The 12,437-nt window shown below is 46.2% G+C and overlaps 1 protein-coding gene across 2 annotated transcripts; it reads left to right on the forward strand.

The window, feature by feature from the left end:
* Positions 1-321: 321 nt before the first annotated feature.
* IFT22 (intraflagellar transport 22) lies at positions 322-7,910 on the forward strand. 2 transcript variants are annotated; one of them, XM_026516074.4, is made up of 6 exons: positions 347-474; positions 4,401-4,477; positions 4,595-4,684; positions 4,958-5,160; positions 5,844-5,907; positions 6,605-7,910. In XM_026516074.4, the coding sequence occupies exons 1-6, from the start codon at positions 436-438 to the stop codon at positions 6,606-6,608; spliced, it is 477 nt and encodes a 158-aa protein (XP_026371859.1). In that variant the 5' UTR covers positions 347-435; the 3' UTR covers positions 6,609-7,910. The 2 variants fall into 2 exon arrangements, with proteins under 2 accessions (XP_026371858.1, XP_026371859.1); XM_026516073.4 differs by having other exon boundaries at positions 322-474; positions 5,844-7,910.
* The last annotated feature ends 4,527 nt before the right edge of the window (positions 7,911-12,437 follow it).

Below are 12,437 nucleotides of genomic sequence, written 5' to 3' on the forward strand. Positions count from 1 at the left end.
TACATGGCCAGGCTGAGTTCTCGGGGTTACTGGGAGGAGCACTGATCAGGGACCTGCAATCAGCCCCCAACCTACAAAGAGAGAGAGGCGGCACGTGTGAGCTCTGCAGTCCTCCCGGCTCGGAAGCGAGTCTGGATCCGGGTTTTTTGCTTCCCTTCCACCCTACCCCCAGCCTCGAACCCCCACTTCCAGCCCCGAAGCCCAAGCGGCCAGGCCAGAGCAGCCCTCCCATCCGCCCGCCCAACAGCAGGCCCATCCGCGAGCCCATCCGCGCGCCCTTCCGCTACCAGCCCCGCGCGGCGGCCCCGCCCACTCCCGTCGGCCCCCGCGGGCCGCTACCGTCGCCGTGGAAACGAAAGCAGCCAATCGGCGCGGCGGCTTCCGCTCCTCCGCGCCGCGGTGGGCTCCGGCGGGTCTGAGAGCTTCAGGCCCGCGATGCTGAAGGCCAAGATCCTCTTCGTGGGGCCCTGTGAGGTGAGGCCCCGCCGGCGGGGGCGGCGGGCGGGGGCCCGGGTGGGCGCGGGGCGACTCGGGACTGTGCCTTGCGCCGGGAGCCCCCCAGGAGTCCCCTGTCCCACCGCACCGACGAGGTGTGCGCCGCTGGCCTCAGCGTGAATCGGCGCCCCCAGACCTCGACCCCGTTGTCGTAAGGCCTGAAGGTAGTGAGTGGCGTTTTGGAGCCAGAGTCTAGGTCCCACGATTCTCCTTTGCCCCTGAGGTTGGCCCTAATGAACATGCCTGTGGGACAAGAAAAGGAGAGAGAGGAAAGACCAGACTATTGCATGGTCTTTGAACGGTTCGCTCGTAGTGCGCGTGGTGGTGGTGCGGGATTAAATCTACATGTGGACTTCACACCATACGCAGGAATAAGATTCCCATGGACTAGAGCTAAATGTTTGAAACAACTACCGTGAAAATAGTGAATATTCTCCATCTTCAGCACGCATCCCAATTGCTTAGAGGGCTTGTTAAAAACACAACATGCCAGGGCGCCTGGATGGCTCAGCCGGTTAAGTGTCTGCCTTCGTGTCTGCCTTCGCTCGGGTGGTGGTCCCGGGGTCCTGGGATTGAGCCCCGCGTGGGCCTCCCTGCTCAGCCAGGAGCCTGCTTCTCCTCCCTCTCCCTCTGCCTGCTGCTCCCTCTCGCTTGTTCTCTCTCTGTGTCAAATGAATAAATGAAGCCTTAAAAACAAACAAACAAGAAAAACACATGCCAGTCCTGCCCTAGAGTTTTGATTCAGTAGGTCTGGGAGGGATCCGAGAATCTGCCTTATACTGATGCTTTGCCCAGGGAGCACGCGTTGAGAACCATTGTAGTAGATGCATAAATGGAGAGATGTTATTCCGCTTGAGGCAGGGAAGGTCTCCTCAAGCACAACACAAAAATTGAAGAAGCCTTAAAAGGAATGACAGCGAAAGTAAGCCTGGGTGAAGTATCTGCAAAATACATCACAAAGCAAGAATTAACGGGTAGAACGCACAAGGGAAGTTGAAAAATTGGTCAAGAGAACTCAATAGAAAATCGAGCAAAGTCCCTGCACACAAGTGCAAGTGGCCAATGGGTATAAGAGCGTGTTCAGCCTCACAGTCAACAAGAACTCAAATTAAAACAAGAAGATGACCTTATTTACCCATCTGAGTGGATGAAAAAAATTAGAACACTGATAACACGAAGCATGAGATGCTTGTAGGGAAACGAGTACTTTAGGATTCTGTTGATGGGACTATACATTGCTAACAGCTTTATTGGCAATCCGATTATTAAACTTTAAAACGTGTGTAGCTTTCAGTGCAGCATTCACATTTCTCAGAATCTAGGGTAGCCAGACACTTACCTTTGTTGCCCAGAGGGGATATTAAACGGTATTGGACAGTTGTAAACACCCTAGGTGCCCATCATGTCTAAATAAACTGAGGCACATTCATACTGGGGAAGACGCCGGCAGTTACCCGAAAGGAGGCACCTTTTTGTGGAGTGACATGGAGAACTTGCCAAGACATAAACTAGTAAGCGGAATAGACAAGTAATAACAATATGCACAGAATTGTGAAAAGTAAACCAAGCATAAATATCTTTTTTTAAATGGAAATTTTCAAACATACAGAGGGAGAAAAAGCAAGGAACTCCTAGTACTCATCACCCAGCGTCAACAACAAAATATATTTCTGCACACACATATCCCCCTGTAGCTCAGTACTCTGCAGATTGGCCAAACTTTCTCTCTTTAAACATGCCAGCCGGTTCCCGGCCTGGTGCCATCCAACTAGTTATTCTCTCCCCCTGGAAGGCTCGATTGACTCCTTGTCATTCAAATCTCGGTTTAAACGTCACCCTTTCGGCCTTCCCTGACCACCCAGTTCAAAGTCCCTGTGGCTTGATTTCTATCCTCGCACTTAGCACTCCTTCATCTTGTGTGCAACCGCTCAGGGCAAGGTAGACATTGAACAATACCTCATGTGCCTGCCAGTTTCTTCTTTTGCAGAAGAACCCTCCCCCTCAATCAATTGGTTTTGACCAACATGTATATATACACTTTAAGGGCATAGATGAAATATTTAAATGCACTTCTGTGATGTCTTATGTATTCGTGTCGCTGTATATACATTTGAAGGTACATTAAAGATACATATTAATTTGGAAACGCTCCTTTATTCCATACTTGCATTTCATGACACAGCTTTAAAATTCATGCTCCTCATCTGCACCTTTGACACCCGAGTCGATTTTATGACCAAAGCCACTTTTAAACCACATGACGCGCACCTGGCCGGCTCAGTCGGAAGAGTGCATGACTCTTGATCTCAGGGTCATGAGTGTGAGCCCCACATTGAGTGTAGAGATTACTTAAATAAATAAAACTTAGAACACACACACACGACAAAGCACACCATCTGAGTAGTTTAGGATATAAGCACTTTTTGAATCTGTGTATGACCCTGTTCCCTAGAAATGTATTCCATTCCGAAGAACCATGCCTATTACATCAGGTCATTTGCTTTATTCGTTCATCCTATAGATAAATATTCATGATCTCCACAAACATAACCGTTCAACTGTGTTTTGTTTTTTAAATATTTATTTAGTTGGGGGGGCAGAGGGGGAGGAAGAAGCAGACTCCCCACTGAGCAGCGAACCTGATGAGGGGCTTGGTCCCAGAACCCTGAGATCATGCTCTGAGCATCTAAGGCAGATGCTTAACCAACTGAGCCATCAGCTTAACTGACCGAGCCACCCAGGCGCCCCTCAACTGTGTTATTTTTAAGTGACATTTAGTTTGTGAGGCCCCATGCTCAGGAAAAATTACTAAAGCGGTATTTTTTTTAAGATTTTATTTATTTATTCGATAGAGATAGAGACAGCCAGCGAGAGAGGGAACACAAGCAGGGGGAGTGGGAGAGGAAGAAGCAGGCTCATAGCAGAGGAGCCCGATGTGGGGCTCGATGCCATAACACCGGGATCACGCCCTGAGCCGAAGGCAGACGCTTAACCGCTGTGCCACCCAGGCGCCCCTACTAAAGCAGTATTAAGCCCCTTCCCCACCTTTCGCTGATTCTGTCTTATGACCTCTACAAGCCTCCAAAACTGGCATTGATTGAAATACTTCTAGTCAAGCAGTTGTTCAAAATTAAGTCCTTAAGAGAGCAGGGCATAATTTCAGAGATGTTTCAGGACTCGAGTGTAAGAGATTCTCTTTCATCTGAGGAATAATTTGCGGAGGACAAAAATGCCTTATCTTACATCCAAGCATATTCAATATTTGCCAAATGAATGATGCGAATGCACAGAAAATAGCTGGAAACAGATCCTTTGAGGAGGGAATGGAATGGATGAACAGATGGCTACTTTGGGTGGGGGGACCAGGAGGGCTGCTCTGTTAATAGGACTGTGTATGACTTGTATTGACTAGAAGGAGAAACAGCCCTGTCTGAGAGTGTGGCACGGCCAGCCACTGTGGGACCTAGCTCTGACCTTGAACTTCTGTGTGACCTTGAGGAACTCCCCTCCCCTTTCTGGGCTTCAGTGGCTTCGTATCTGTGACAGACTGGTTACTCGATGTGGAGAGGAGGCAGGAGAGAGACTCACACTAACAATTCTTTTCTGTTCTCAGATAAGTTAACTGAGAACCAGCCAGGAAAATCAGTGTGGGTAAGAAAGTCACCCAGCGGCAGAGCCAGCGTTAGAACCCGGTGCACGCTGGGTCCCAGACCAGACTGCGCCCACCACGTACAGTAAAGCAGCGAGGCCCACCCAACCAGAGAGAACCCTGTGCCTTGGTACTCTCGGGGTGAACGTGGCCTACACGCCATCACACCCGATTCCAAGCCAGCTATCGGAGGGCACGTTTATGGTTTACTTTTCTTCTCTTCAGCAAAGAGCTTTTATTATCTTCATTTCCACAGAGTGGAAAAACTGTTTTGGCCAACTTCCTGACAGAATCTTCTGACATCACCGAATACAACCCAACCCAGGGAGTGAGGTGAGTGGTGACAAATCTGTTTCCCAGAGAGGCCCACCACCCCCCTTTTGGTGACGGTGGCACTCCCAAAGTACACTGTTCTCAAAGTGGAGATGCTACTATTCTTTTTATTTCTAGGATTCTGGAATTTGAGAACCCACACGTGACCAGCAACACCAAAGGCACGGGGTGTGAATTTGAGCTATGGGATTGTGGCGGAGATCCAAAGTACGTTTCCTTTAAAGAGGGTTGATTTCATCAAATGATTCAAGACTCAGCTGCCCGCCAAGCACCTTGGACTCTGGCCCAGCACACTTCCTAGCATGTATTAGGGGCATGATCGATTATTTGGTGATATGCGTGGCTCTTGAAACTTAACTGATTGGGTTATGACACAACGACAAGTCATCCATCAGTTAACCCTAAGACGTTATTTTTAAAGGCCTCGGCTAGAAGCCGGAGCCCCCTGACATTCCCCGTGCCTCCTTCTCTGCCTTTCAGGTTCGAGTCTTGCTGGCCAGCCCTGATGAAGGACTCACACGGGGTGGTGATCGTCTTCAACGCCGACCTCCCCAGCCACCTGAAGGAAATCGAGATGTGGTATTCCTGCTTCGTCCAGCAGCAGTTCCTACAAGACACTCAGTGTCTGCTGATCGCACACCACAAACCAGGCTCCGGAAGTGATAAAGGAAACCTGACTTTGTGTAAGGAGACTGCCATTTCTCCTTTCAGCTCTTGTCTTCAGTGGTCCGGGCATTTGTGTATTGCTCCGTGTCTTTGAAGCCAGTGGCTCTGTGCAGTTTTTGAGCACCTGCTGTGTCCTTGGCCTTTGTTCTTCCTACCATGTAAATTGGAATCTCTAGGTTGGAAGAGCTGTCATGGCATCCAGGCCAGGACAGAGACACTTTAGAAGCAGGCAGACACCAAGAGGGGGAAGAAACCTGATTTTAGCCGCTCACCAGTACTATTAGGGACCCTCTTTCCTGACTGGTCTTGTCTCAAGAAAAGCTTTCAGTTAGCATGTGACACACACTGTGACAGAGGTGACAGAGTGCTCATGGAAGATGACAGAAAATTCAGAAATCTCTTCCTTTCTGGTGTGAGAAGAGGACCTGGAACTGGCTTGTAGTGTTGTGATCCCATCACCAGATGGCAGTGTGGTAGCGCTCTTTATTGGGCACCTACTGTATGCCGAGCACGATGCTGAGTGCGGTGGCACTCGGTGAAACATTTCTTCCTCTGTTAAACCATGACAAGCAAGACACAACTGTATTTTTGGCCTCTAGAAAGTTAAACAAATTGGCTTCGATAAGACTCAGGTCACTGGCAGCTGGAAAGGGCCCCTCCTTAAAAGTTCATGCCTAATTACATTATTTTCCTTTTTAAGCGCCCCCCTTGAACAAGCTGAAGCTGGTGCACTCGAATCTTGAGGATGACCCTGAAGAGATCAGGTTGGAGTTTATAAAGTATTTAAAAAGCATAATCAACTCGGTGTCTGAAAGCAGAGACCGGGAGGAGATGTCAATTATCACCTAAGCAGCGTTCGTCTGGATTCTTCGCTTCGCACATGAGGTCAACTTGTTCCCCAGGGCGGACCTGGAATCTTACCCAGCTACCTATGTGTCCTTCTCCCTGTAGCTGTAGAAGAGATTTTCCTTATCTGCTCTCAGGTTCCGGTCAGCCGGGGAGTTGACTCATACCATTTATTCTCTGTCCTCAGTTCAACTGAGAAAATCCTATATTGCCTTCTGATTCCTTTGCCCCAAACCTCTCCAAGAGCTGGAAAACTGAGCTGTTTTCCTTTCCCCTTCATATATGTCAAGTGATAAAAATTGTGGAACTGTAACTGTCAGAACCAAACGATACTGCAATAGTTTAATTGCTGTGTATTGGTTTGAAGGTGATTTTCATTGCTTAGTTCATTCAACAAATACTGACATGTCGTGCTACCCTGTTCTAGGAGCTGATGATATACAGCGTGAGCAAAACAGATAAAAATCCTCCCCCTCGTGGAGCTGCCTTTCTGTTCCTTTAAATAACAGGGAGGTAGAGTCCAACACATAAGTCCTACACCTTCGCTATGGGGGAAAATGATAGATTTTTCCATTTTCCATAATTGGTCTAAATCTCATGCTCCCCTCCTCCTAGGTAAGGAGGGAACCCAGACCACATCTGATGCCAAATGAGGGTACAATTGATCCTCCCTTGCGGGTTCTGCATTGCGAATTTGCCGGCTGGCTCCAACTGATTTGTAACCCCCAGATCACTACTCACAGTGCTTTCGGTAATTCGGAGCAACAGAAATTTGGACCATCGGTCACGCACGTTTCCAGCTAAGGCTGAACAAGGCCACGCTCTGCCTTCTTGTTTCAGCTCTCGAACTATATACAAGTATCCTTGTCATAGCCTATTGGGTGCCCCATTTTCACTTTTCTGTGCTTTTCGTGACTGGTCTTGCTGTTTAGAATGACCCCCACACGTGGTGCGGAAGAGCTGGCTAATGTTCCAAAGTGCAGAAAGGCTGTGATGTGCCTTACGGAGAAAATTGGTGCTTTAGATAAGCCTCATTCCAGCATGAGTTCTAGTGCGGTTGGCTGTGCGTTGAATGTCGATGAAATCAACCACGTATATTGAATAAGGCGTCTTTAAGTAGAAGAGTCCATAAAACGAGGTTACGTAATGATGGTTGATGAAACTGATCAGAGGCACACAGGAATGTAACCCTGCATTTCCCCAGAAGCAGCGCTTTGCTATTCCCTCATCCAGGGCGCATGGTGACTTCACAGACTATAAGGACCGTGAATAGTGAGAATCAACTGTTTTTCCATCTCTTACAATTTAAAAGTTTCCACGTTAGTTCAGTCTCCTTGGGTTCATCAACTCAAGGTTACTATCTACTTCCTCGCCCTTTTCCCCAAGACGGTGTTAGGGTGTCCAGACAGGGTCTGTGCTACTATTGGGGCAGCTGTTCCAAGGTTCCGGTTCCCTTCCTGACTGGCCACCCTACTGGCCATCTCCTGTCAAGTCCAGGACTGGTACTGTCGGTGGCATGGGTTTTCCCCTTGGAATCAGGGGTCCCAGGCTGACTCCGCTACATCCTGGGTGAGCCTGGCCCTGCGCATTTCTGAGAACCAGCTGTGTCCTCTATACATCCCAGATCTCTGTGGGTCTCTGTGGCAGGACCGTTGGACTCCTTGCCACAGCTGGCCTGTCTGGTCCATCCTCAACTCTTAGCTTCCTGGGAGAAAAACAGGATTTTCAGGAATCGAGAATATAGCGGGTAGATATTCTCAAATATTATCCCTGTTAACGATAGTTAGAGATGCAGTATTCTCATTATAAACTTACAAGGAGGTTTACTTGATCACTTAGGATAATTGTTTAATATAACAATCCTGTTACCCTTTTTAAACGTGTAAAATATACATAACATAAATTTTGTCATTTAACCATTTTCAAGTGCAAGTCTGGCGTTCCATGCATTCACAGCGTTGTGCACCCATCTCCACTACCCGTCTCCGGAACATTTTTATCATCCCAGACTGAAACTCTGTACCCGCTAAACACTAACTCCCCATTCCCCTCCCCCCAACTCCTGGCACCACCATTCTCCTTTTTGTCTCTCTGAATTTGACTGCTCTAGGGACTTCATAAAAGTAGACTCATACAGTATTTTACGTTTTGTGACTGGCGTATTTCGCTGAGCAGAATGTCCTCAAGTTTCATCCATGTTTAGCAGGTGTCAGAATGTCCTTCCTTTTTAGGGCTGAGTAATATTCCATTGTATGGACAGATTCTATCTTGTTTATCCATTCCTCTGTCGGTGATTATAAATAATTTGCTAGAACAGTAGTGTACGATTCACCTCGGATATCTTTCTTTCCAAGATTTCATTTTTAAGTAATCTCCACACCTAACGTGGGGCTCGAACTCACAACCCCAAGATCAAAAGTCATGCACTCCACCAACGGAGCCAGCCAGGCACCCCCCACCAAGGATATTTTTGAAGAAGATTAGCATTTAACCTCTCCAAGATTTTGTTTAAATATCCTTGGTATCTGGACATCATTATCAGCTTGGAAGGCAGAATACACATACATCTTCTAAAAAGTTTTTTATGATCTTAGGGGAACTTAATTCTTAAGTATTCCTTCAGGTAATACATGTAAAAACAATGTTATATCATCCTAACACCTAATTTGTAAAAACCATCAAAAGCGTTAATGCTCAGAATAAGCAAATATGGTGAGTTTATAGCTTATCGTACGAGTTTGCTTTAATCTTAGGAATTTGTTCATCCATAATTTTTATATTTGGATTCTTTTTTTTTTTTTTCCAGTAAGCTCTAGGCCCAACATGGGGCTTGAACTCATGACCCCACGATCGAGAGCTTCATGTTCCAGCCAGGTGCCCCTATTTTGGGAATTTTTTTTTTTTTTTTTTAACATAGCCAGCCTGGAAACACATTAAGTAGATCAAAAGTTAGATGTAGGTCTTTTCCAGTGCCAGGGAGAGAAAAGTAGAGACGCTTAAGAGAACCAAGAGGCGTGGGTGCGCTTCACTTTGAGAACGAGGAGGCTGAAATGAAGCCGTGTGGGCAGTCTGTCGGAGAGAGTGGTATTTGCTAATAATGCCAGCGTCCTGGTACATTTAGATTGAACTACAGTCACCTCTTAGCCAACTGCCTGGTTACCTGCGAGCACATTTGAAGGCCAGGTTAATTTCCTTCTGACCTGGAGCGTGTGAGGAACACAGAATAGCCTCAAGGCCAGCTGTAGCAAATCATCTTTACGTAATCGTGGCAGTGACAATAATGGGTCTGCAGAACACAGCTGCAGAACAAAAAGGAATTGTTTTTATCTGATTGTTGATGAGAAGCCAAGCGTTCAACAGAAAAATTAGCCCCAGCAGCAAGCATTTACATTGGGGGCCAGAGTGCAACCCTCGTAAGGACTTGACTAGAGAAAAAGATTTGTATTTGAATAGACCACGTGGGCCCCGGTCTATGAAGAAGTCTTCCTGTCTTCCCTGTGCTGGAACTCCATCCCTCTGAAGAAGCCACTTATCAGGGCACCTGGGTGGCTCAGTGGGTTAAGTGTCTGACTCTTGATATCAGCTCAGGTCTTGATCTTGGGGTTGTGAGTTCAAGCCCTGTGGTTGGGCTCCATGCTGGGCATGGAGCCTACTTAAAAAAAAAAAAAAAAGAAGAAGAAGCCACTTACCTTCCATATTCTACCAGACACAGTCTGTGCATGTACAAATGTGTTTTGTGAATGGAAATAAGAGCAAACTCTTCACATTTTCCTACAACTTGCTTTTTTCACTTTTTTATCTTAGGAGTTCGTGGACATACATACAGAGCTGCTTTATTCTTTTCGTAGCTGCAAATTATTCCACGTAGCCATTTATGTTACAGTTTTATACTAGATCATTGTAATAACCATTCATGTTGAAAGATTACCTTTTTCTTGATGGACATTTTTAACGATACTGAAATACATGATTTAGGATAAAAATATGCTTGAACGTGAAATTTTAGGAAAGTGGTTTCAACCATCAGCCCTTTCGAGGGAAGGGTAAGATTGCTGGGGTCTTGGCATCCTAGGTCTGATTTCTCATTTCATACCATTTTCTAACTGCACGACGTGATTTCTGCCACGCGTGTGCTAGCGTACGGTGAGATTACTTTCTTTGTATCACAGATGGGACAATGATGAAGATGAGTGGTCAGATGGTAAAAGGCCTCTCAGACCAGGCCAAGGAGTTAGGGTTTGAGATGCCACTGAAGAATCATCCCCGCAGATTAATGCGGTCAGCTCTCCACTTTAGAAATATACTCTGCTGGCAGCGTGAGAGCTGGGTGGGAAGGACCCCTGTAGAGGTGACTGCTTGTCATTCCTTCATTTGTGGCTGCATCACCCCGGTCTTTAAGGCCAGCATCCTCAGATCTTTCTCAGCTCCATCCTGTCCCCTCTGTGCAGCTGACTCAAACCTCCCTCTGACACTCTTTTATAAGGACACTTATAAGTGCACTAAGGGCCCGACTCGATAATCTCCCCATCTAAAGATCCTTAACTTAATCATATCTGCAAAGACCCTTTCTCCAACTAATGAAACAACACTCACACGTTCCAGGGATTGGGTCCTGAGATCTTTGGGGGCCATAATTCAGCCTCAGTGAATGGCACCTGAGGGGCTAATGGAAGAGGCAGGGTAAGGGGAGATGTCAAATGACTAGTCCAAGATGACCCAGTAAGTTAGGGACAGGGACTGAACTGGCCCCCATGCCCCTGTTCCTTCCCCTGTCCTGTGGTAACTGGGCAGGCAGATGAGTCCACAGGTCAACATGGCCAAGAATGTCACCCCGAGACTGAACCGTAGTAAGCAACAAGGACAACAGCAGTGGGGCAAGCAGCCATTCTTGAAGCCGAGCCACCCAGAAAATGGTTTGCACTTATGTTGCAGATAGAGCTAGCGTCATAGTATCATATTTCCTGAAACGAATCCAATCAGGGAGTAGTATTGAAACTTGTAATGAAAACCACGAGTTAGTCATTTAACATCACAACTTGACCGTCCACCTCTCCAGATCGCTCAGGAAAGCTCCTGGAGATCATTATACTTTTTGTGGAACTCCAGAAGACCCATATACCACAAGGGTGGTAGCCAAAATTGCTATAACAGAGCAGAGATCTGCCGGTAACTGAAGACCTATAAGAGTTTTTTAAAATACCAGTTAAAAAAGTAACTGTTTGCACCACTGAAGTAAATTACTCTGAACTATGACTCTGCTAGATCTTGACCTCAGCCTTCCCCACCTAATGGTTGAGAGTATCCTGGCCTTGGCTGATACTTTCTCAACAAATGTATTCTTTGCTTAAGCAACAAATGAAGGATCCCCGTTTTAAAAACCAAACCCAAAGAGATTAGTGAGGAGGGAGGAAACTCTCTGCTTTTGAATGTTAAGAACAGATTACATATTTTTAATGTGACTTCGAAACTGCTTTATCAGTTAAATAATTCTCTACATTTATGATACTGGCCATTCTTCCTACAAAAGTTAAAAGCCAATGGAAATGTTGTGTCTGCCAAGTATTCCCACTTCAAAAGGAAAGTTCGTGGGGCTTTGATGTGAGCAACACCTCATCTATCTTTCTGCAGTTCATTCCTATCTAGGCTTTCTGATAGCTTTTAAAAAGTATGCCTCCTTTCTCGAAAGCCTCAGCGCACATTTACCCCACGCTTAAGCAGCTCTTTGGATGGGGCATAATTTTAGATCTTAGACATGCAAAGTGCTATGTAAAACAATAACTCCTCTATTTTACATTATTGTCTACCTGGAGTTTTGTGGTAAGTACTTTATGCAAGAACCATCCTTCCTTTCTCTTTTGTGTGACTTTACAAGGCCTGGAAAACACCTAGGTATGTTACCCATAATGATGCAATGAAATATTTTGTTCAGAGGGATAAAACTCTAATTTTATCAGAGTACTAGTGGCTTGGTTTCTACTTATAGGAACCTACTTCAAGTACTTTTCAAGGATATTTTGCAAATACAGCTACACTTGGAATTTATCACCCTTTTTGGCGGTGCAGCTGTTCAAAGCAGAAACTTATGCTTTGCATTTTTAAAAAATGGTGACAATGGTTTTAAGGTATCAATCGCAAACGAGATGAATTCTAAAAAGAATGGTTCTTATGTATGGGGAGACTAGCCCGAGACAGTAAGTTAGGTCAAATATATACCAGCCAAGGAGCGTGGACTTGATTCTATTAGCCGCTGAAAAGCCCTAAGCAGAGCAGGGAGGATTACTTTGGTGGCCCCGTGGAGAGATGACTGGGGCCACCAGGGGAACATGGCGGGAGGACGTTGACACGGAAATGCAGTGTGTCTGAAACACAGCACTGGCGATTGGCATGAAGAAAACGGGACAGGTTCCGTAAGTATTTCGGAAGTAAAATTTGTGTTTGAGTGGACAAG

The sequence above is a fragment of the Ursus arctos genome, unplaced genomic scaffold (assembly GCF_023065955.2).
Source record: "Ursus arctos isolate Adak ecotype North America unplaced genomic scaffold, UrsArc2.0 scaffold_2, whole genome shotgun sequence".
NCBI classification, from domain to species: domain Eukaryota; kingdom Metazoa; phylum Chordata; class Mammalia; order Carnivora; family Ursidae; genus Ursus; species Ursus arctos.